The 22,851-nt window shown below is 44.2% G+C and overlaps 1 protein-coding gene and 1 pseudogene across 2 annotated transcripts; one reads left to right on the forward strand and one right to left on the reverse strand.

Moving 5' to 3' along the window:
• Positions 1 to 2,128: 2,128 nt before the first annotated feature.
• LOC307047987 (eukaryotic translation initiation factor 2D-like) lies at positions 2,129 to 12,069 on the forward strand (annotated as a pseudogene). Its single transcript has 8 exons — positions 2,129 to 2,184; positions 3,112 to 3,302; positions 4,791 to 4,874; positions 5,348 to 5,438; positions 8,014 to 8,121; positions 9,948 to 10,204; positions 10,705 to 10,822; positions 11,995 to 12,069. The product of its transcript is annotated as a eukaryotic translation initiation factor 2D-like (transcript).
• LOC307047986 (dual specificity tyrosine-phosphorylation-regulated kinase 3-like) lies at positions 12,051 to 21,254 on the reverse strand (the record flags this gene model as incomplete). Its single annotated transcript, XM_079696809.1, has 3 exons — positions 12,051 to 13,625; positions 19,197 to 19,308; positions 21,178 to 21,254. 3 exons carry the CDS (start codon positions 21,252 to 21,254, stop codon positions 12,051 to 12,053), a joined length of 1,764 nt encoding a protein of 587 aa, XP_079552935.1.
• Positions 21,255 to 22,851: the final 1,597 nt, after the last annotated feature.

Genomic DNA, 22,851 nt, shown 5'->3' on the forward strand with positions numbered 1-22,851 from the left:
AGCCACAAAGGGAAAGTTAAAGAATCTAGGCTTGCTGGACTCAGGGTTCAGCCAGCTTGCCTAGCAACAGGGCCACCGGCAGGGAGCACACAGGTCCCTGATGCAGGCAGAGAAGTTGGGATGGCACCCTCCTGGGGAAAGGGAGATCTTGCTCTGCCAATAGGGAGGCAGGATGCTGTGTACAGAATCCCCTTGGGTCTTGGCTCCTACTTGTCAACCATGAATTAATTTTTAGGCTGCTAATCTGTGCCTTCTTAGCCAGGACATATGGTGTGTACAATAGTTTTCACAGCTTGAAATTTCTAGTATGCCCTTGAATAACCTTCCTCGGCTCCTTGGTCAGAGACTGCTTCCATGGCTGTACTGCAATAGGCCTGGTCAACAGCACAGAGTCTGGCATCACACCCCCCCCGAGTGTGGCTGGGTGGGGGCCCAAGCGGACAAGGATCTGTGGCACTCTCCTCCTCTGGGCTCCTCTGACGTTGGCTTTATGGCTGGGGTGGTTCAGAATAAAGGCATGGTGGGTCAGAAGTGCAGGAGGAGATGGAGCTGTGGCTGACCCCAGATTAAGGGCAGAGATGGTTGTGGACAGAGACTGTGCAAGGCCTCATCTTTGTTATAGCCCAGATGGACTTCTCCTCTGTGTGACTGTATCACCCAATTAAAGCAATTAGGATTTTTTTTTTCTGGGTGGATGGACAGTCTGCTCTGAAATTTTCATTAGCAAAATTAAGTTTAGTAGGGGCCAGGACCCCAGGTGATTAAATCCTTGTCTCCAGGTTACACAGCAGTCCCTTTCAGGGAAACCCAATCCCTCACCCCTGCCTGAGACTGTTTTTTGTTTGTTTGTTTGTTTTGGACTAATATCTACCATTTATGGGAAAATTTCAAAGCACCCTGCAATATATCACATGCGTTATCTCAGTGGTTTCTCACAGAAGCCCAGTGAAGTAGGTATTACCTCCACATCTTACAGAGAATGTAAGAGTTTCAGAAAGGATAAGCCATTGGCCCAAGATCAAACTGCTAGGGAGAAGCCAAACCATAATTTGATTTTACTATGCCTCAAAATTATTTTTTTATAAGCGCTCTGAGTTTTTAAAATTGCTTTGGAAACAAAATCCCCCCAAATAATGCCTGAATGCAAAAGGTACCTAAAAAGGTCCAAAAATGTGGGGTTTTTTAACCAAAAGTGTTTGAGGGCTTCCCTGGTGGCGCAGTGGTTGAGCGTCTGCTTGCCGATGCAGAGGACACAGGTTCGCGCCCCGGTCCGGGGAGATCCCACATGCCGCGGAGCGGCTGGGCCGCTGAGCCTGAGTCATGGCCCCTGAGCCTGCACGTCCGGAGCCTGTGGTCCGCAACGGGAGAGGCCACAGCAGTGAGAGGCCCGCATACCGGAAAAAAAAAAAAAAAAAAAAAAAAAAAAAGTTTTAAATAACAGATTTGAAGATCATTTGTATAGTTTTTTCCTCTTAACAGGAGGTCAAAACTCGGACTAAAGTGGATTCCCTGTTATTGTTATTATCACCTCATGTAAATTAAAAAACAGGAAGGAGAAAATCTCGGAAAGAATTCTAGCTGAGGCCCCAAGTGTGCAATAAAATGTAAAGATCTTAATAAACAAAAGCCCTGAAGAAAAGCATTCAAGAGGCCTGCAAGTTTAATAAAACACGAGTTCAATTAATTTTGTGCAGCTGAACTAAACTGAATGGAATGAGAGCTGGCAGAGCTCCTACTCAACACACTAGAACGCTGATGGAGTAAAAATGAACGGAATCGCTGTTGGCCCCAGAGATACTACAGACACGCCCGCTCAAGCCACTCGCCTAGGCGCAGAGCCGGGCAGAAGGGGTGAGGCGAAAGGGTGCACCGCTCCGCGCAGGGATCCGCCCCGCCTTCTCCGGCCCCGCCTTCTCCGGCCCCGCCCCCCATGCTTCAGTTCCCAGCCTTGCCACTAGGGCCGGCCGCGAAGCTGCGCGGCCCCGGTTTCCAGCCGGGCCCTTTTCCCAGCCGGGCCCAAGCATGGCTGCCCCCAGGACTGCGGGTTGGGAAGCTGCCGTGCTCGCGCTTTCCTGACAGTCCCTGGCTGCTGTGGTCTCCTTCTCTTCCCCAGGCCACTCCAGCAGACATGTTTGCCAAGGCCTTTCGGGTCAAGTCCAACACGGCCATCAAGGGGTCGGACAGGTGAGGGAAAGAAGAGCCTGCTCTGCCCACCAGGGCACCCAGACATCTCTGAAGCTCGGCTGGCTCACAGCCTTTTCTGGGCTGGGTCATCCGACTTGGGGTGGAGGCCGAGGGGTACAGCCGGAGAAGGGACCCCGGGGGGCGGGCAAGGGTGAGTTAGACGTGTTTTGAGAGTGAAGATGGAGAGGAGGCCTGATTTATCTCCCAGGCTGTCTTTTGGATATTTTAGTGAGTTTACGAGAAAGCGTATAATTCAATCAGCGCGTATTGACTGCAGTCTGTTTAAGGTGTCGTGGAGGATGCCAAAATGAAGGAAAACGGGGTCCCTGCCCTACCAAGAGCTTTGAGTCCCTTGGGAGAGATTAGATGGGGCACAGAGAACTACAAGTATACGAGAAGAAGTGTCTAGTGATTACCACTGGCAGGAGAGAAAGGTGGAGGGTGAGGCGAGAGAGGATAAGGCATATGTGGTAAGAACTGTATCTGTTCAGTTTTGCAAATGAAGGTGTCACCTTGGGAATTTTGGAGGCAGTGTTGTATAGTTGTCATTCTTGGTGCCCTAGCAGAGCTGTTTAATCATAAGTTGACAGATTTGGCAAGCATAGATGAGAAAGGAGTGGGTCCAGGAGCTCTGTGTGGAGTCAGGAAGGCAGGGCTTAGTTTCTAGTGGTAGGCTAACTTGGGTTGCTTACCGGATCTCAGTTTTTTCCTCTCTTTGTAAAATGGAAAGACATGCCCCAGGAACATGTGAAAATAGATGAGACATTGGATGAGAAAGAGAATGGGATGTTTTGGAAGAGTGAGAATAAGGCATCATCAACCAGTCTTTTTCTTGGGCCTCGTGATTTTATAGTAAGTCTTGAGTCCTCAATATTTATTAAAATCCATCGAGGCAGCATACATACCAGGTATGTGTGCTCTCTGCAGGAGAAAGCTTCGGGCCGATGTGACAGCTGTTTTCCCCACTCTTGGAACGGATCAGATCTCTGAGTTAGTACCTGGAAAGGAAGAACTCAACATTGTGAAGTTGTATGCTCACAGAGGGGATGCAGTGACTGTGTACGTGAGTGGTGGTAACCCCATCCTATTTGAACTAGAGAAAAATCTATATCCGACAGGTATGGCAATGGGATGGAGATGGCCATTACTATGGTCCTTGCCTAACATCTGTTTCTTCCATTAATCTGTCTTCCTTAAAACCAATAAATGCAAAATCTCCCTAAGAATCTTTTTGGATTTAGTGTCCCTAGAATTGGGCCTTTCAAGATCAGAAACTGCTATAGAAGTGAGGGAAAACAAGGGTTAACACAAAAAGAGGGTGGTTGCCAAGGGAAATTCTGAGGTGCAGAAACACTGGTTTCTAGTGGGTTAAGTAGGGATTGGAGCCGAGGTCGTGAAAAGGGTGGAGTTTCAGGGCATGTAAAAAATGCTTCTTAAAACTTTCACTAGTGGAATTTTCTTAAGATACTGAAGAGATACTGTGATGGGAAAGAAGCTGGGTTAGTTAAACTCCATACCCAGCTGTCTTAGTGGTGGACTTTGGTTGAGATGTCTCACAGGGATTTTTTCTTAGGCTCTTGTCTGGCTCTCAGGATACTTTGCTTGCTTTCTTTGTCACAGATCTCAGAGAGGCAGTGTCCTTTTCTCTTTTCCATGGCTGCTGACACCTACTTTGTCATTTGGGGGCTTTTCTTCCAGCTTGGCTGCAGCAGTGCAGTGCAGTCTCCTACCCCAGGCCACCCCTACCCCCACCCTGCTTTGCTGCTGTACACATACAAGCCCTTTTTGATCTAAGGGTTTTACTGCTAATCCCTGTGGAAACAGAGAGAATAAAAATAATAAACATGGGAAAGTTTCAGAATTTCTTACAGGCTGGTGCCCTGGTTTCGGATTACTTGCTTCTGAGGACATAAAAGGAATCCTCGTTGGGGCTCTGTCCCTACTTTTATCCACTGTGGCCATTTTTGGCTGCTGCAGTGCAGGTGGAACAATAGGTGCCTCCAAGTCTCAAGTGACACCCAGTTTCTTAAGTCTCCGCCTTCTTCAAGACTGCAGCCTCTTTGAGAAGGGAGTCAGCCTGATGTAAACTATATGGAATGTGTTTCCCACAGGAAAAGGGGCACTCAGTTCCCAGAGAGGGGAAAAGGGATACTGGACAGGAAGAGCAGATGTTCACTTCATCACTAGTTTTAGCCTTACAGATAAATATCCAACTTTGGCAACTAAACAGACTCTTAGAGCTGTAGCTCACTTCATGTGTCTTCCGACCAGTAAAAGTGATAACTTCTCAAGATCATAGATTGAGAGAAACTACTGCAAAGAGCTCAGTATAAATATGTAAAGAATGCAGGTCTCTAAGGCTAAAGGAAGCAAGGATTCTCATGTAAATAGCATATAACATATAAACCGCTTCACAAACTTGGGGTAACCTAATAAAAAAAAAAAGAATGCAACTTCTTTGGGCATCCCCTTACAACCTTCTCTCTAGCTTTGACTTGAGTTTCTTTTCTACATCCTGATTAATGTGGCCTTAGTGTTTGGCTTTGCCATTCCCCAGGGGGTTGACTTTTGGGCAGTAAGTGTTTTCTGGCTCTCTTCTTGGACAGTGTACACCCTGTGGTCTTATCCTGATCTTCTAGCAACATTTACAACATGGCCCCTGGTGCTTGAAAAACTGGTGGGGGGAGCAGGTAAGAGTATTTTCCTATATTCTGGATAGTGGCTGAAACCTACTTAGTAAAGGCCAACTACTTTAATAAATGTACCCATTTTGTGCATTCATATGATTGAAAAATAGAATTTTTCCCTCATGTCTGTTGCATCTCTTACTTGGCTGCTTCCATAAGCTCTCTGACCCTGCTGTAAGGCTTAAATAAGATAAGTGACATGAAAGTGCTTTGTGAACTGCCATATGCTATACTTTAGATTAATAAACTGAATTTAGGAAACCAGAACAAGATAGATCATGGAACTGGACCCTCAGCTTGGTGCTTCAGTTTGACCACTAGTCTCCCAGAAGGAAAAGGTCTGATCCTCAGTTTGCCACTTTTTATTTTCATTATGAATAATGTAGTTGATGCTTAACAAATGTATGTTTGTTGAGCAAATGAATAAATGATGAAGTAAACTGTGGAGTTAGTTGCCATGCTTTTGTTTCCTACAGATTTGATGCTGCCAGGGCTAGTGGTGCCCCCTGCTGGTCTGCCTCAGGTACAGAAGGGTGACCTCTGTGCCATTGCCTTGGTGGGGAACAGGTACTGTGCCAGTCAGCTGTGCCTATGGGGAAAAAACTTAGGGAAAACTTGGGAGGGGTGGGAATGACAACTTCACAGCATATGGATAAAGGATTAAAAGAAAAAACATATTCTTCCTGAGCAATCAGAGAGTGGGGAATGGCAGTGAGCCTGTGGGGTGTCCATACATCTGGGCCAAGTGTATTTGCTCCTGCTGCTGCTTCTTCTTTTTTAAATTTTATTTGTTTTTTTCTCCTTTAACAATTTTTTTCTTAGATTTACAGAAGAGTTGCAAGTATAGTACAGAGTCCTGAAATACTTCTTACCCAGCTTCCTGTAATATAACATCTTGTATAACCACAGTACAGTTATCAACACTAAGGAATTAACATTGGTACAGTCCTTTTGACACTATTACAGACTTTATGCATATTTCCCCAGTTTTCCCACGATGTCTTTTTTTTCTTTTTTTGTGTTCAAGAATCCAGTCCAGGGTACCACATTGCATTTAGTTGTCGTGTCTTCTTAGTCTCCTGTCTGTGACATTTTCTTGGTCTTTCCTGCCTTGCATGACTTCAACATTATTTTTGTCGAACATCCACATCATCATCCTCATCTTTTAATTATTTTTAATAGATTTATTGAGATATAGTTTTCATACTATAAAATTCACCTGTTTCAAATGTACGATTCAGTGATTTTTTTAAGTATATTTACAGGGTTGTTCAGCCATCACCACAGTGTCTCTTTTTTAAAATAAATTAGGAAGTAATGGTATGAACAGTTCTGAAAAATCAAAACCCTCTCACCCCATAATCCTTTTGTCCTAGAAGTAACCATTATCATTCTGATGCATGTCCTTGTCAGCCTTCTTCAATGCATATATAAACGTGCATATAAAATGTATGGTTTGGGGTGTGTAGGTTTAAAAATACAAATAAACAAACTTTATCCCTATTACTTTTTCACTTCAGGTAGTGGGGACATTTTCCATGTCAGCAAGCACAGATAAGCTGAATCTTTTTACCCACTGTGGGGTGATGGGAAAAGTCCTCTTCTAGTGGACATTGTGGTTGCCTCTACTTCGTCTCTCTCACAAACAAGATCTTCCTGATGCCTCTAGGGACACTAGTGCCAATATTTTTCTAAAGTAGATACTAGGAAGCAGAACTGTTTGGCTGAAGATCGTGCATATTTTCTGTTGCCCTATAAAAATGCTGTGTCAGTTTTCCCTCCTACCTACAGGGTATATGGAGCCTGTTTCCTTACATGCTCACCGACACTGGATATGATGGGTCATTTTCATTTGTATCATCCTGAATGAAAAATGACATCTTATTATTTTACTCATTGGTTCTTTGCGAGGGAAACATGGTAGGCATGGGAGGGGTCAGTGTTTAAAGATCTTATTTTTGTTGCTCATATTCTCCCATTTTCCTTGAACCTTTGGGAACCAAGCACCTAGAAATGTTTCCTTCCTTGTTTACCTGTAGCAAAACTTGAAGTTGAAAAGAATGGTGAAATTATTGTTTTTTCCCCCCAGTATTCTATCCAAGATAGGAGAAAACTACATAAATGTGTATTTGGCCTCTCAGTTTGGCATTTAGAATGTATGTGGGAATGAATCCTAGGTGGTTTATGGAAGGGGGTGAGGGTACAAGGGAGTTTACTAAAACTACAAGACAGGTTCGAGACCGAAGTTCTTGAGCCATTGACGATTCCAAGGGTGGAAGACAAAGATCTGTCTTTTAGGAACTGGGAAAGAAGCCAAATTCAAAGATTCTGTGGCAGGAACTGACCCATGGGCACAGGAAGTGGAGCCACCAGATTAGCAAACGTTCTTTTTGAAGTTCAGGTGTTGGGAAATCTGCCCTTGAATCGTCTCCCTTGGGTCCAGGCAACGTTGCCAGGCTTGTATATTCCCCTCCTGTTAGCCAGCTGGACACCGATCCTTACAGGCAATGTGTGAGCATTGCTGAGTAACAGTGGGCTGACAGAGATTTCCCATTTGGGCTTTGGAAGTTTTTTGTAGTTATTGTAAATGTGGTTGTTTCTGATATTTTGGACACATCCATTTCTTAGATAGATGTTATACAGAGCAAGCCCTGTTATAAAGAACCAACTCAGAAGGAACCTTTCGTTGGTACCACTGTATCTCTCTTCTCTCTTCCCTCTGGCATCCCTCAGCCTAATTTATGGCATATGAATGGCCTCCCTTCTGAATTTCCATATAGGATGGCTATGCCTTTTTTAAGATAGGGGAGATAATTTATTTTTTGAAATTAAAGAAAGGGAACTTTAAATATCCTTCTGAGTCCTGCCTGGGTTTGGTTCCTAATAAGAATATAACAATGATAACATCAGTAGAGGAGTTACTTACACAGAAGGGAATATTTGGTCCAGGAATTTTTGAAAGTCGTATGTGTAGGTAATTTGAATAAGATTGAGACTGCACCGAGTTTTAGCTCTGTGATACAAGTGGATGCTTCAGATTTGCAACCGTGGTGCTTTGAACACACGTGTGGAAACCTGGTCCTGACATGTGCCCTCCTGGAAGACTTTCCCTGACCCTCGTCTCTGACCTCCTCCTTCTCAGAGCCCCCGTTGCCATCGGAGTTGCTGCCATGTCCACAGCCGAGATGCTGACCTCAGGTCTGAAGGGAAGGGGCTTCTCTGTGCTCCACACCTACCAGGACCACTTGTGGTGGGTTCCATGCTTTTTCTGTTTTATAGGGAGCTGGGTGGGCGGAGGGAGCCCAGGGCCTGGATTGAGAAGCGAGAGTTTTGATCCCTGCTGTGTCCTTAGTCAAGTTGCTGACCCTAGACATTAATTTCCTTGCAAAATGTGGAGAAAAGATTTTTTTTTGGCCTGTTAAGAAAAGAAATTACAGAGAACTTTATTTCCTAGGTGAATTATAGAATCCTAGGGCTGGAAGAAGGCCTTGGGGATCGTCTTCTCTGCCTCTCAGTACAGTGATGTTCTTTATTTTTATGGCACTGGTCGATCTGGCCTTTTCTGCCGTGTACATTTAGGCATTTTCTGACCCCATGATGAGTGCTCGGGAATTCTCACCTCTGAATCCAAATCAAAGCAGAGTAGATCCTCAGGCACCAGGGTGACAACCTGATGACTTTCATGTTCAAGTTCCACATTTCGGATCTCCTCCTCATTACGGAACTGGCACTTTCTCACTGTGACGGTTGCTCTCTGGAGCTGTATGTGAGTTTATTTTCTAGTTATTTTCGTGTCATTTAACCAAAATAGTAAGTAGTGCTTTTCTCGAAAGCAGTATACCTGGTCTTCTGGCCAAGTGTTGTGTGGCCTGTTGGTATAGATTTACCCTTACGTTTTTAGTCAGTCTTGGAGTTACTTATTTTACAAGTATTGGCCAAGCCCTGCTTTGCTGGAGGTACAGCCTCATCAGTGTGGATTTCAGCAGGCATTTGAGGGCTGCTTACTCACGTACTCCCAGCACCTTGTTGTCTGACTGTTAGTCTGGGCAGTTAAGGTCCTGTTGTCTAAATTGTTTTATCAGTGGCTGCCTCAGTCTCCCCTCCTCCCGCCCTTTGAAAACACTTATGGTATTTACCTGATCAGAATAGCCTAAACATACGCTCTGGCCTCACTAGTAGCCATACTTAATAAGCCTTGCTGCGGCTGTTAGTAAAACTTTGTTGGACTTGCATAATGTTAGTTAACATAAAGCTTTTTGTTTTTCCCGCTCTGCTATGTGGCATCCCTTTTTTTCCTGTCTTCATAAGGCTTAGTGGCATAAAGCCATTGTAATCTCTACTCTGCAGGTTAGATTGCATTCTTTTTTTTCAGTTGAGGTATAGTTGATGTACAATGTTGTGTTAGTTTCAGGTGAACAGCCAAGTGATTCTAGTGACCATTACTATATCTAGTGATTCTAGATATAGATATATACATATATGTTCTTTCTCGGATTCTTTTCCATTAAAGGTTATTACAAGGTATTGAATATAGTTCCCTGTGCTATACAGTTGGTCCTTGTCATTTATCTATTTTAGATTGCATTCTGATTTAACACAGAAGCAGTCTTGAGCAGTCCAGGTGTTTGTAATTTGTTCCATACGCTCAACCTTGGGTTTGTATTTCACCAAACTGGCACTACAGATGCGTTTGCAATCTTCATTTGGTTATTTAATTCAAAATGGTTTTGTTTTTAATTTATATGAAGGGAATGCTTTGGAAGGGGAGCTCCACTTTAACTGTGTTGTCTTTAATTTTTCTCTGTCCCTGAATTTCTGTTAATAATATTATTATTCCTTCGGTTAAGGAGGAGGCAAGAATTACTCTCCCCATTTCAAAGATGAGGAAACTGAGGCATGGGACTTCTCTGGGCCCAGAATTGGAAACAGAGTTGAGAGGCACACCCAGGTTCTCTGGCCTCTCCTGGACACCCCTGCCTGTGGGTCTTACTCTCTCTGGACCCCTGCTGACCCCCTGACCGGGGCTGGAGAATGTTGTGGCTGCTGTTCAGTATTTCTGACATGAGGTTTTTGCAGGCGATCTGGAGACAAGTCCTCTCCACCATCCATTGCTCCACTGGCCCTGGATCCCCCAGATCTCAGTGAAGAGAAGGGGTCTGTCCAGGCAGACACCACCTTGCAGGGAGACATGAGGCGCCTGACCCTGGAGGGAGAGGAGGAGGAGGAGGGGGAGGTTCAGCAGAGGTGTGGGGAGAAGTCCCCGTCGGAAGCTACGGAAGACCCCAGTGTCGGGGACCTGAGCCCAGGCCCCACGGACAGCTAGACCCTTCAAGGTACAGCTCTGGCAGGAGCAGGGCGCTCGCCTCTCAGTGTAGGGACTGAAGCGCTCTGCTCTGCTTCCGACCAGAGCGGCGCCAGGGCTCCGGGAGGGGCGGGGAAAGGCCTTAGTTTTGGTGAGGGTGGTGCCACAGCCCTTTGCCATCTTACCTGGGAGTCTTGCGCATATGTCGCGTTTCCCTGGATACCCGTTGACTCTGCTATTTGGACTGTTCCCAGCTACACGGCCCTCTTAGTTTTCTTCTGGCTCTGACTTCTCTATCAGAGAAGCATCTGCGCCTGGCTGGGCGGGACTTTGTGGCCTGACCCCTTCTGTGGGGTCAGACCTCGGTGAAGGCTCAGTGTTCTAGAGAGTCTGGGAGCTTTGGTGCCTGGGAATGGGCTCCTTCAGAGCTGAGGGGTGAGGTACGGATGTCACCGTGCGGGGAGTTATCTTGTGCTGCGCGGGCCTTCTGCGGCCTTCAGGAAGGATGTGGTTCTTGTCTTCTCCTTGCAGAGCAAATGGACGAACTGTTGCAGAGATGCTTCTTGCGTGCTTTGAAGTACCGCGTCAAAAAGGCTGACCTCCCTTTACTCACCAGCACTCTCCTGGGCAGCCGCATGTTCTCCTGCTGGTATGGAAGGCATGGTGTGGGCTGGGGGCCGGGCGGTGGGTCTGTTTCCTGCTCTTTGGTGGTAGGATGGGACAAGGCTGATGGGGGAATTGTTTTAGGGACATGATGTGGAAAGAGCGAAGTGGAGGGTTGATCTAGCAAATACTGAGTTTTAAAGACTTAAGTTTTAGCCAGTGAAAGGATGTCGAGGAAATGAAGGTTAAAATGCGCAAGGCGCTTTGAGCACTACCTCTGCTGTGGTGATTCTGGGCTCTTTTACGGATTGGGCAGCATGTCCGGCCCCGGAAGGGCCCTGGGGCAGCCTGTTTGTTCTGGAGGCTTCAGTCCCCTCACACCTTTCTGAAGAGTAGGTGGGCCAGATTAGGTTGTGTCAGCAGGAAGAATCGGTGTGAACCCCCCCACCCGACCCGCACACACAGCCACCAGCAGAGGGAGTGTTACATGTGGGTTGAACCTGGACTTTGAAGACAGCCATCTGGGCTCAAAAGCCAGCTCCCCAGGGTGTTGGAGCAAAGGTGTATTTGAGCCCATTACCAGGCTTCTCTGAGCCCTGATTTCTAACACTTGTAAGATTGCTGTCAAGATCGAATAACCTGACATTTAATAAGCACCCAGTAAATATTATCATGTCAGGAGATTTGCTTATTGATTTTCACCTCAAGTCTGAACTTCTTTCTTTTTGAGAATTTTGCTCTGTTGTTTAAAAAAGTGGTTTTAATGTAATTCTCTTCCTCTACATGTGAGCTTCTTTAAGGCATTCTATACACATGTGGGGTCTGGAGTGCGCGGCAGATCTAGTTTTCAGTCTCATCTATAACTACGGCCATGTCCCAAATTAAGCCTCTGGAACAGATGCCAAGGGAGACTAGAAGTGAATGTTCAGGATATACTTTCTGGTATATCGTCTACCTTGAGAGAAAAGGATTTAAACCCACAGAATAATACACAGGTTGGTGAACACCTGACAATAATAACAAAAGATGCACTGACTTATAAAAAGTCTTTTACTATGTATCCCAGGATGGCCAATACAAGCTGGTTAGGTAATTAGCCCTTCAAGAGTTCTTTTACAGTCATATAAAAATGCTTTGCCTTGTTAAAAAAAGATATCTAGTCTACCAAAAACATATCCATGAATGGGCTTGGTGTTGTTTCTTTTTTTCCATTTTCAGGTTTGCAAGATAATTAAAAATACCTACATATCATCTCTGAGCACACCAGCTGTCCATTAGTTAATCAGTTTTGGCAATACAGTGCACAGAGGTATACCACCACTGGTTTCTGACGTTAAGTTAGCTTTAAGCTTATTGGCTATTCGTACAATTGGAGGCAGCTTGCAACCCAGGCCCTGGAAAGCATTTGCAGGATTTACTGCCCTTTTGCCTGACACCTTTTCAATGGTGAGAGGTCTGGCCACAGACTTGCTAATCCAAGGGTGTCTTAGTGCTTGAGCTGCGGTCAGGCGGGCAGAGGGGTCCCAGGTAAGACACCTTTTCAAAAAGTCTATGAAGAGGTAATCATCACACCCCTTCAGTGCTGTCCGCCAGTCTTTGCTGCCTGGGGCACCCCGCTTCTTACCCCTCCGTGAACGACCTCCCACAAACACAACCCTCCCATCTGCCTGACTGGTCGCAAAACAGTAGCGAGGTAGGCCCCTGGAGTTAATAAAGTACTTGGCACGTTTGGATTGCTCCAGGAGTTTTGGTGGTGGCATCCCTAGAAGCTCCATCATACAGGCCAGCTGGTCTCCTTCATCCTCTCCAGGGAAGAGAGGATGTCCTGTTAAAAGTTCTGCAAGGATGCAGCCAAAACTCCACATGTCAATGGACGTGCTGTAGCGGCTTCCTAAGATGATCTCTGGAGCTCTGTAGAACCGAGACTGGATATAGGTGTAAAGCTTCCGGTACTCAAAACAGCTGGACCCAAAGTCAATGACCTTAGTCGCACTGTGCCCATAGTGTTTCAGGAGAATGTTTTCTGGCTTCAGGTCACAGTGAATGATCTTGTTTCTGTGGAGAGCATCCAAGGATTGCAAGATGGATTGAGCAAACTTGCGAACCAACTGGATACTAAAACCCTGGAACTTGTTTTTTTTCATGAGCTCATAAAGGTCTACGCTCAGTAACTCAAAGGCCATGCAAACATGGTTCCGGAACGTGAAACTTTCCAGCATATGAATAACGTTCATGCTACCGGTTTTATCCAGCTTTTTAAGATGCTCCAAAATCCGGATCTCCTTGGCTGCTTGGCGATGGAAGTGCTTTTCATTGCGTACCATCTTCAGGGCCACGTACTGTCGAAGTTTGTGATCATAGACCCGGGCTACCTGCCCAAAACTGCCCTTGCCAATAATTTTCAGCACCTCATATCGATAAGCTAGATGGTCTCGAGGCACATAAATGTAGGCCCCATCTGCATCATCATAACCCCCATTATTGGGACCACCGATAACTCCATGTCTTTTTTTGGCATTTGGACCCACAAAGTAAATTTCTGGATAATTGATGATTTCCAGCTTCTCATAAGCAGTGAGGTGGTGTTTATACTGCTTCAGTGCTTGTTCTGGGGTCAGAGGCAACACTTTGGATGCTTTGGATGAACTGCTGGATTTTACTGTATTCAAACGATCTGAACTTTTACCCTGAGAAACTGTAGGAGAGCATTTTTCAGAGTCGTTGATGCCATCTGACTGAAAAGTATCAGATCTCCTGTTGCCAGATTCTTGAAATAGTTGTTCTACCTTCATCTCACCTCCATTCAGGAAGCACTGAGTAGGATCTCTTGTTAAATGCTCAGTGGTGATCTACGGCAAAGAGAAGTGAATCTATGTTAAAGTCACTAAAAACGGTGGAAGAATGAAAGAATCGTCCCCCTGACTGAACAAAACAACAAAACATGCCAGTTGTGTAGTTAAACGGCCCAAAAGTGAGATAAGAAAAGCAGGAGTCTCTAGAAACTCGTGTTATGTTAAACCTTGGGTTCCCTGACTGCTGTGGCCACCCCAGCCCCACATCTTACCATACCCGAAACATGCTAGATTCCTTCTAACTGGTATGTCTTCCTACCGAGAATCGTTTCACTCCATCCACTCAAATCCTACGCTCTTTCAAAGCCCAATGCTAGTCCTCCCTCTTCCACTTCGAACTACTCCAAGCCCATACTAACTATGGCTCCACTCACATCTTAACTGCAGCTTTTCGAGTCTACCACGTAATCTGGCCCTTGTTATATATATACTGTCCTATATTGTTCACAAACTGTTTCAAGTATCTTCCCAAATCTTAAGGGCATGTACCAGGAGCAAATGAATAGACATTAAAGTGTTCTGTAAATGATAAAGGGACAGAGGCAGGATGTGATCCCCAGGTCTTCTGAATCTTGGTCCAGAACATTAACATAACCTGGTACCAGCTTCTCCTAGTGCCTGTACTATTCTCCAGTAGGGCTGAATGTTGACCTTGGCCTGGAATCAACCAAGGCCTCATCATCTACTCCTGGGTCCCCAAATAAATGATCGCATCTTTCTATCTCAGTTCATTGAATCACAAAATTTCTAATCCAGAGAGAACTCTTGAGATCACCAAGGCCAATTCTTTATGTATCTGATGAATAGCAGTGAGAATCTAAGGCCCCAGGGTGCTTTTTGTAAAACTCTCCTGAAGACAAAGAGTCTCCTTTCTCTCTCCTTCCCTTGCTCATAGACACATACACTAGTCTCCCTCAGCAAACGCCTACGTGACAAAGGCATACAACTCTTTTGACTTGATTTGGCATCACCTTTTCCTGCAAGGAACAATAACCTACAGAAGAAAACTCTACTTATTAAATACCTCTGAAATGAAATAAGATTCTTTGAAACTCGATGGAGGGAAAGACAATGAAAAAGCCAAACGCTAAAAAAAATACTAAGAAGAATATAAGAATGTGCTAGAAGGAAAGAAGAAAAAAAGTGCTAAATCTGTTGTTTAAAAAAAAAGTTTGGGATACTTCAAAGAACAACTATTTTTCTTAACAGACCCTGAAGAACTTTACCCCCGATCTGTATGATTGAGAGCCTCTATGATCAGGGGTAGATAATTCCAGAGAAGCTCTGAGCTATATTTGTGATCTCTTAAAATATAACGCAAATTATAAGGTAATGATCCAAAGTGGCCAACCATTTAAAAAAGAGAATTTTAATATAACCTAAGCAAACAACACCTGACCCATCACCTATATAAATAAAAATATAAAAGATGTAAATATAAAAAACAAAAAAGGGATGACAAAAAAATTAAGTGTTGGCATACTTTAGACAGCCCCTAATTTAGTTATAAAAGCACGACATTAGTTCCTGCCTGCTTCTTTTAGGTCATTTAATCAATTTAAACATTTATATAGTACTACAGTTACAAAAATGAGGCACTGCACCATCTTACATATAAGCAAAGCAGCCAGTACAACGGTAGCCATACTTTGGCATTGGGTTTCTACATAAAGAGGCAAGATACGGACCAGGAGAGATCTCTGATACCAAAATAGAGAACTATCACTAGTCAAGAAAATAAAACAGGCTGGCAGACAGAACCTAAATACCTTGCTAAGATGTAAATATAATGCAACATTTTGTTTATCAGCAATTAAGTCAAATAACCATTCCTGTTTTTAGGGATGGAAAAAAAAGGTCTCATCCATCCATCTAACATTCACATGAGCACTAATTGTTCACAATTATAAAAGTGCCAAAAACCAGGTTACCTCAAGGCACTACAATCTATTAGGAGATAGGTTTGGCTGAACTAGGGAATTATAATTATTTGGTTTTAGGTAGATTTACATAACAAAACCAAATATTTGCATGCATCTAAACCAGTTTTCCTTAAATTTTTACTACCTAACCTAAATGCATCTAAATATTTACTGCTAAAATCTTGGGGACACATTCTGAAGAAATGTGAAGTCAGAAGGCCTAGGTTGGGGTCCTGGCTACACTGCTCAAAAACTGTAGGTCCCAGGGTAGGCTTAACCTTTAGCCCAGTTTCTTAGCCTCAATTTCTTTATCTTTAAAATGTGGATAATAATACCTCCTTGCAGGATGTTGTGTGAATCAAATTATAATTAATAATATATGTGAAAGACCCTCAGAAACTATAAAACATGTTAAAAACACTGGTAACAATTAGGCAAAATTCTCAATATATTGTTTAAACTCCAATACACCCTCCCTTTCCCCTTTCAGCTTATCTTTTCTCTCTGTGGTGCCTTCCTCTGCAGTTCCAGACTCCCTCCACCAGACATCTGGCATTAACTATGTCTTCTGCTCCGTGAAGGCCTGCACAATCAGCCTTCCCTTAGGATGCATGGAAACACCTCACCCACTTTCTCCCCCCATAAGACCTCCTTTCAACTTGCCATGCAATTTAATGGGTTATCTCTCCAGACATATTTGACCTTTAAAAAGATCAATGCTTTAACCCAAGGGAATGACTCTCTAGGACCCGCGGTCATCAATGACAAGCTGGTAGGAAAAGTATTTGTGGTCCAGGGTCCACCCCTGGGCATTTCACCTACTCTACCTACATGTAAGGCTGTGCTGGCTCTGGAGGTATTCATTTCTGTTTGTGGTAAAGAGAGGGTCTCAGGTACAGAATGTTAATAAGAACAGAAATTTAACTTCCACAGAACTATTACAATAAGATTAAGGATGTCATTTGGATTTCCTGACTCATGGTTTTTCCTTAAAGTGAGCCTAAATCTCTCTCTGCAAATTAAGTCTTATTTTGCCCTCCGGAACTACACAGGAGTGTCCAAATTTCCATGTTAAAGCCCTTCAGATACCTAAAAGGGGCTGTCCTGCCTTCACCATTTTTTCTCGAGGCTCATCATCCCCATCACATCCTCCACCTCACACAGCCTGGGTCAGGCTGCCTTACTATATCCTATTCACGTTCTCAACACATTATGGGCTGCATGGTATATCTCTCTGCAAGTGTGGCTTCCAGAACAGAACAAGACACTTCAGGTCTAGTCCCCTGTGGACTGTCAAGGTTTGAACCTCCAATGAATCTGAAGAATTCCAGAAAGAAATTTTTCCACACAGGGAGGGGTTCTCGCCTTAGCTTTCTTTCCTTTCCTGTAATAACTCAAATACTGGTCTGAATCAATTATGTATCAAGTCTGCTGTGCTATAAATAAAACCTTCCTTCCGTTGTTCTAGGAGAATCTAGAATTTTCACACATGTTAAAGTAGTTACAAAACACTATATATTTCTAGTCTAGGGTTATAATCACAATAACTGACCAATGTCTGCTATCGACTTCAAATATTTTAACTATGTAATTATATCCAGAGAGACAAATAATGCCAGATTAATCATGTTTTATTTAAGAATGCTTCATGTACATTGTTAATTTGGAGCGCTCTTTTTTTTTTAACACCCCTGTATTGGAGTACAATTGCTTTACAATGGCGTGTTAGTTTCTGCTTTATAACAAAGCGAATCAGCCATACATATACATATGTCCCCATATCTCCTCCCTCTTGCGTCTCCCATCCTCCCTATCCCACCCCTCTAGGTGGTCACAAAGCACCGAGCTGATCAATTTGGAGCACTCTTGACATTTCAAATAGAATCTTCAACTGCGTTAATCAAGTCTTAAAGATCTTGTTGAGAAATTCAGAAAAGGAATATCCTTCTCGTCCAGATATAAAACACCACCCCCTCCCTCGTTCTCGACCCTAAATCTCTGCAACACAAAGCTAACCCAATAAAAGCCTATGAGCAGATGATTTATAGTTTACAACAAGAATGTAAGGGCATCTTGGATAAACAGTGAAGCCAAAGCACTTTGTGAAATGAGCAATAGCGTCTCGCAATGGAGTCATGGCATAATGAACTATAAGTGTTACTAAGAGGTCAAAAGCACTTTTTTCAGCAAAATTTGCAAAGACAGCATTGTTTTAGAATCTAAAATCTTGTGTTTTGCAAGCTGTGTTACTCTGAATACCACACAGTAAAAAAATTCATTTTGATCCTGAAACATACAATTTAATTGCCCTACTATATGGTGATTAGCACTGGCCAACTCTGAAGTAAAGTTAAAATGGACTTTAAGTCACATGATGACGGACTGTAAAAGTTTCCCAGAGAGATGTGCTAATTGTCAGCAAGTAACCACGGAATCTGATAGTCAACACACGAGTATATAGGTGGTTCTGGAGCTCTTAGAGGTTGTTACATATTAAAAACTATAAGCTTGTGGAGAATGGAAACTTACTGCACTTTAGAAAGGAGATTAAAAATAGGGTGACCAGCCTTCCAAATATATGTAGCCCGTATTTTGTAATATTATTAGCCTTGAAAGTAGTGAAGGGGTTGATTTTTAATGGCAAAAGCTGACAAACCGTTGGGAAGGACTATGAAAAATGCAAGCAGTGTTTTACATAGAAATAATTTTAGGTCTTAAACAGAAATATGAAGGAGAATTATTGATAAATTAGTCTACTCAATTATTCAGTTTGTTCGTTGATGATATATGCAGCAAATTTTAAAGTCACAGGATAGATTCTCCCTGTCATGGAACTTGTCCAAAACCCTGCTCTCCCTACCACTCTATGAGTGCCGAGGGAATGGGAATTAATTTATTCTCTTAAACATAAACCGGTGTCAAAAGCTAAATATCTGCAAGCTCCAAAATGATTAAATGCATCGAAACCAAAATGTATTGCTAAGTTTCATTTATGATCTATAAAATGGTTCTCTTAAGCATACTAATAAGCTAGGACTGCATTTCTACCGTGCAGGAAAAATCTGCAGATCTGTAAGTTCAGAGGTATTTTCTGTTTCTTGTTCTTGTTAAAATGAGCCATCATAATATACTGTACATACCATTCTATCAAAAAAAAAAATAACCACTATCTAGGGCTTCCCTGGTGGCGCAGTGGTTGAGAGTCCGCCTGCCGATGCAGGGGACACTGGTTCGTGTCCCGGTCCGGGAAGATCCCACATGCCGCGGAGTGGCTGGGCCCGTCAGCCATGGCCACTGAGCCTGTGCGTCTGGAGCCTGTGCTCCGCAACGGGAGAGGCCACAACGGTGAGAGGCCCGCGTACCGCAAAAAAACAAACAAATAAACACTATCTAGATAAAAGTAGCATGTCGTTTTTTTCCCTATTTACCCCAGTGATTGAAAGGAAGAGGTGGGCTCCAAATCAAAATCATTCTGAAAAGCTGAACTTGGACCACAGAAATTGTTATTTCAAAGTCAAGAGAAACCAAAAGTGAATAAAAAAGAGCCTGGGTTACCAGTGACATGTAACTGTACCTTGACCATTTAAAGTAGCACTTCCTCCTTTCCAGGCCCATTAGAGCTCAAAGAATTACTTCATCTACTTACATTTAGTCTTCTGGGTAGAGGTGGTTCAGAAGGATTGCGGAGTGCATTTGAACAGGGTGAGCCTTTGGTTTCATCTCTTATCACGACGGTATCATTGACAAAATCATCCAATCTAGTTGAAAGGATTACAGATAAAATCTGTCAGTAACTGAAGTATATAAATTTGTATTTCCAAAACACCCTTTAACTGCTTCATATCTGCTACAAAGAATAATTAATACAAACAAATGTCCACACTGCATTTTGGCACTGAATACACACCACAGGGGTATTTGGCAGAGGAAGGGAGGAAACCCAACTTTTCCTCCGTTTTTTATTTTTAAAGAAAGGACAGCATTTCTAGGTTTATAGTTTGAAATTGTTAAAATAAGTCGTACTTTCTGAATGTTGTTAACAATAGGGACCATCAAAAGAATCTCATTTAACTTACTACTTGAAAACGAAGGCTAGTTGAAATCTGAAGCCTAAAAGCTAACCAGAACAAACAAACAAGACAGAGAACTGTATTTTCAAGTCGGAGACTTGGATTCTAATCTCAGCTCTACCACTGGCTACTCTACCTTCCTCTCTGAGCCGTTGGCCACATGTTGTAAAGGGAAGAATAGTTCCAGTCTACGCACTTCTGGGTCTCACAAGCAAGAAATAAAAGGCCTTCTTAGGGCTTTCTCTTTATTTATTTATTTACTTTCCTACTTAACATCTATCTAACTTGTAGAAAAATACAGTGAATTCTACAGCAAATACTATGGGGATTCTCTAAATTACAAAACGTACTGGATTTCACATCTTTACCCACTTAATTTTCGGGTGGATGGTGGAAGCTAAATGCCAAATGATAATTTCTCTGCTCTTTAACACTGTGCCTCCCTCCACCGCTGTAAGGGAACACAAAAGACGGAGAGGATTTATTTAATCCACAGGATGGCGCTGAATAATGTATTTCATCTGCCACCAAGAACATGGATTTCCCAGTAACACACATCAGCATTTCATTGTATCATTTTTACATGATATACTATGAATACAATGATAATGAGCCAGCTGCAAGGGAAGAATTTTTTTTAATCTTTAAAACTATGCTGGAATATTTTAGTGGCTTATGAAAACTGTTTTGTAAAATTCTAGAGCTTTCTTAATCGATGTGTTATAGGAATACAAAGAGAAAAAAAACCGAAAAACAAAAACCAAACAGAAAACCCACTACAAATTATTTTTGGAATGTTCTCTTTTTAAAAAACATGCTTACATTCTGATAAAATTATACCTTTAACGGGAACTGCTTCATTGACAAGAACCAAAAATTCTGGATGTGACTGATTCTTTGCCAACAGCACGAATAAAACAAACAAAATGGGACAGACGTCCACATTTACAAAGAAAAAGACAGACTGAGGACCTACAAGATTTCCTAGAAATAGCCAAAGGAAATTACCCAAAGGTAGTCTCCATACAAATGAAGTGGGCAGGTGGTCCCTACTCTCCATTAAGGTGTAAAATCCTATGAAAGGTGGAGAATCTCTCAAAACACGATCCACAAAAAGTCCTACTCGGCAGAGCCCCTCACCTACACCCCTCACGGCAAAGCCCTTGGTTATCTGCTCTGAGCAACAGGGCTTATTTGAAAAGGTATTGCTCCCTGTCTCCCCCAGCTTGCTAAAAAGCCCCACCAAAAAAATCCCAGCTTCTCAGAGTTCCTACCATATACCCGCGATGTAGGACTTCAGAAATAATCCCCAGGGTGGGAATTCTTCTTTCCCTAACTCCTTTCTAGCCCACTCCCGCGCTGGGCTGGGGGCAGGGGAGCTGATGGAGAGGAAGAGGGTGGGCCAGTCCCGGAGAGGGAGTCAGACCCCTTCCCTCGTCCTTACTGCTTGGGGGCTCGCTCAACCTCCAGCCCAGTCCATCCACGCCCCCCGACCTCGCCTGCCAGCTGCAGCGGCTCCTTCGGGAGCCCCAGCGCGTTATCCCCCGGCGCCGTTACCTCCGCGGCTGGGGCGGCAGTCCGTCTCCTGGCGGCCCCGCATCTTTCCGCCCGGACCCGCGAGCTGTGCCTCCCATCCGTTAGCTCCGGACCCCCCGGAGGGAGGGGCGGCGTTTGGACGGTCAGGCGAGCAGCGTCCACCTGAGCTGGGGCGGCTGCCTCCCGGGCCGCGACGTTTCCTCGGTAACTCTCTTCCACACAGTGCAGCTCCCAGCGCGTCCGCTCGGGACTGGCTGGGGTCGACAACTGCCAGAGGAGCAGCAGGGGCGGGAAGGGGAGTGGTGTGGTCGCCTAGCAACCGCGGCACGCCCCTTGAAACGCCTCGGCGCAACAATGTGGCCACGCACAGGGGCGGGGCCGCGGCCACTCCCCACTGAGCGGCGCGTGTCTCGGAAGCTCTCGCTGGCCCCGGAAGGTGGGAGGCGGGAGGCTGGGAACCCGCCGCCTGAGGTTGTCTGGTCGCTGGCTGAGGCCTGAGGGCCGCGGCTGGGGAGGTAGAAGGGCCCTGACGGAGGGTTTGTGAAATAGCAGCCCCCGATTTCTGCCTCAGAAGTGGCAGCCGGCACCTCACGGTCAGCTAGCTATCTCTTAGCAAGTTGCAGCCTAGAGTTCTAAAACCTCCCTTGAATATGAATAAACTAAGGACGAAAGACATGGGTAATTTCTCAGGCTTCTCCACTGAGGGGCGTCCCTCCGGAGGGTAATGAGTTAACAAAGGAAACCAATAATAATAAACCCATTTTGTGACACCACCGGCGCCACGAATCTTTTCATTTAACCTCGGTAACCATACTAGATGACATCCCTCTTTTATCTAGATTTAAGTAGGATCCGGAATTTAAGCTGAGGTATGTCTGACTCCCCTGCAATGGGATGCCACGGATGGTAGGGCTGAGAGCCATTTTAAGGATGAGGAAAGTGAGGCCAGAGGAGATCTGTGGTTGGCAAAGCCTGAACTAAATGTCTCCAAATTCCCAGCCTTCGTCCTGCTGCACCAGACCCCCTGGAAAGAAGGCTCTTCCTGTCTTCTTCCTTGGAATGGGTGGGGGTTTTCCCTTTACTTTTCTGAAAAGTTAAGATGCCTCGGCAACACCAAGGGTAAGCGGATTTGGATAGTTGGAACGAAAGTGAAAGGGAAGGAGGTTAAAACAGAAGAACACAAGTGTTGTTTTCTTGAGCGTAACGGCCAGTCGGATTATCTAAACCTACAAAACTCGAGGCAGGCTGTCTGACCCTTGAGGAGAGAACTAAACGTTATGGAAATGCCGAACACGGGCGCCACCTGGTGGGGCTTGGGGACTCCTTGCCCCAAGCCTGCAGAGCATAGTCCAGAAACCTGAACATTTGCATCCAAGGCTCATTTCCGTGAGACTAAAAGTCAGAGTCCCTGTTCTCATGTCTTTAGTAAAAACGCCCTTAAAATCCAAAGGCTCTTCACTTTATAAATTACTAATGTGTCAGTTTGGGGAACTTTACAATCAATGTTTTCTTTAGCCTATGATAAAAATATAAATTCAAAGATTTTCTCCCATGATGATTTAAAATTTTTTTGTAATCTTATGAATAAGCTTTTTTTTCCTAACCTCGCCCAGCCCCTCCCCCACCCTTCCCCAACCAGAACAATCCTGCTTTCATGTGGGTTTGTATTTAGACTCCTATGGAAGATTTTGTTTG

Source organism: Hyperoodon ampullatus, assembly GCF_949752795.1.
Source record: "Hyperoodon ampullatus genome assembly, chromosome: 2".
NCBI lineage: Eukaryota > Metazoa > Chordata > Mammalia > Artiodactyla > Ziphiidae > Hyperoodon > Hyperoodon ampullatus.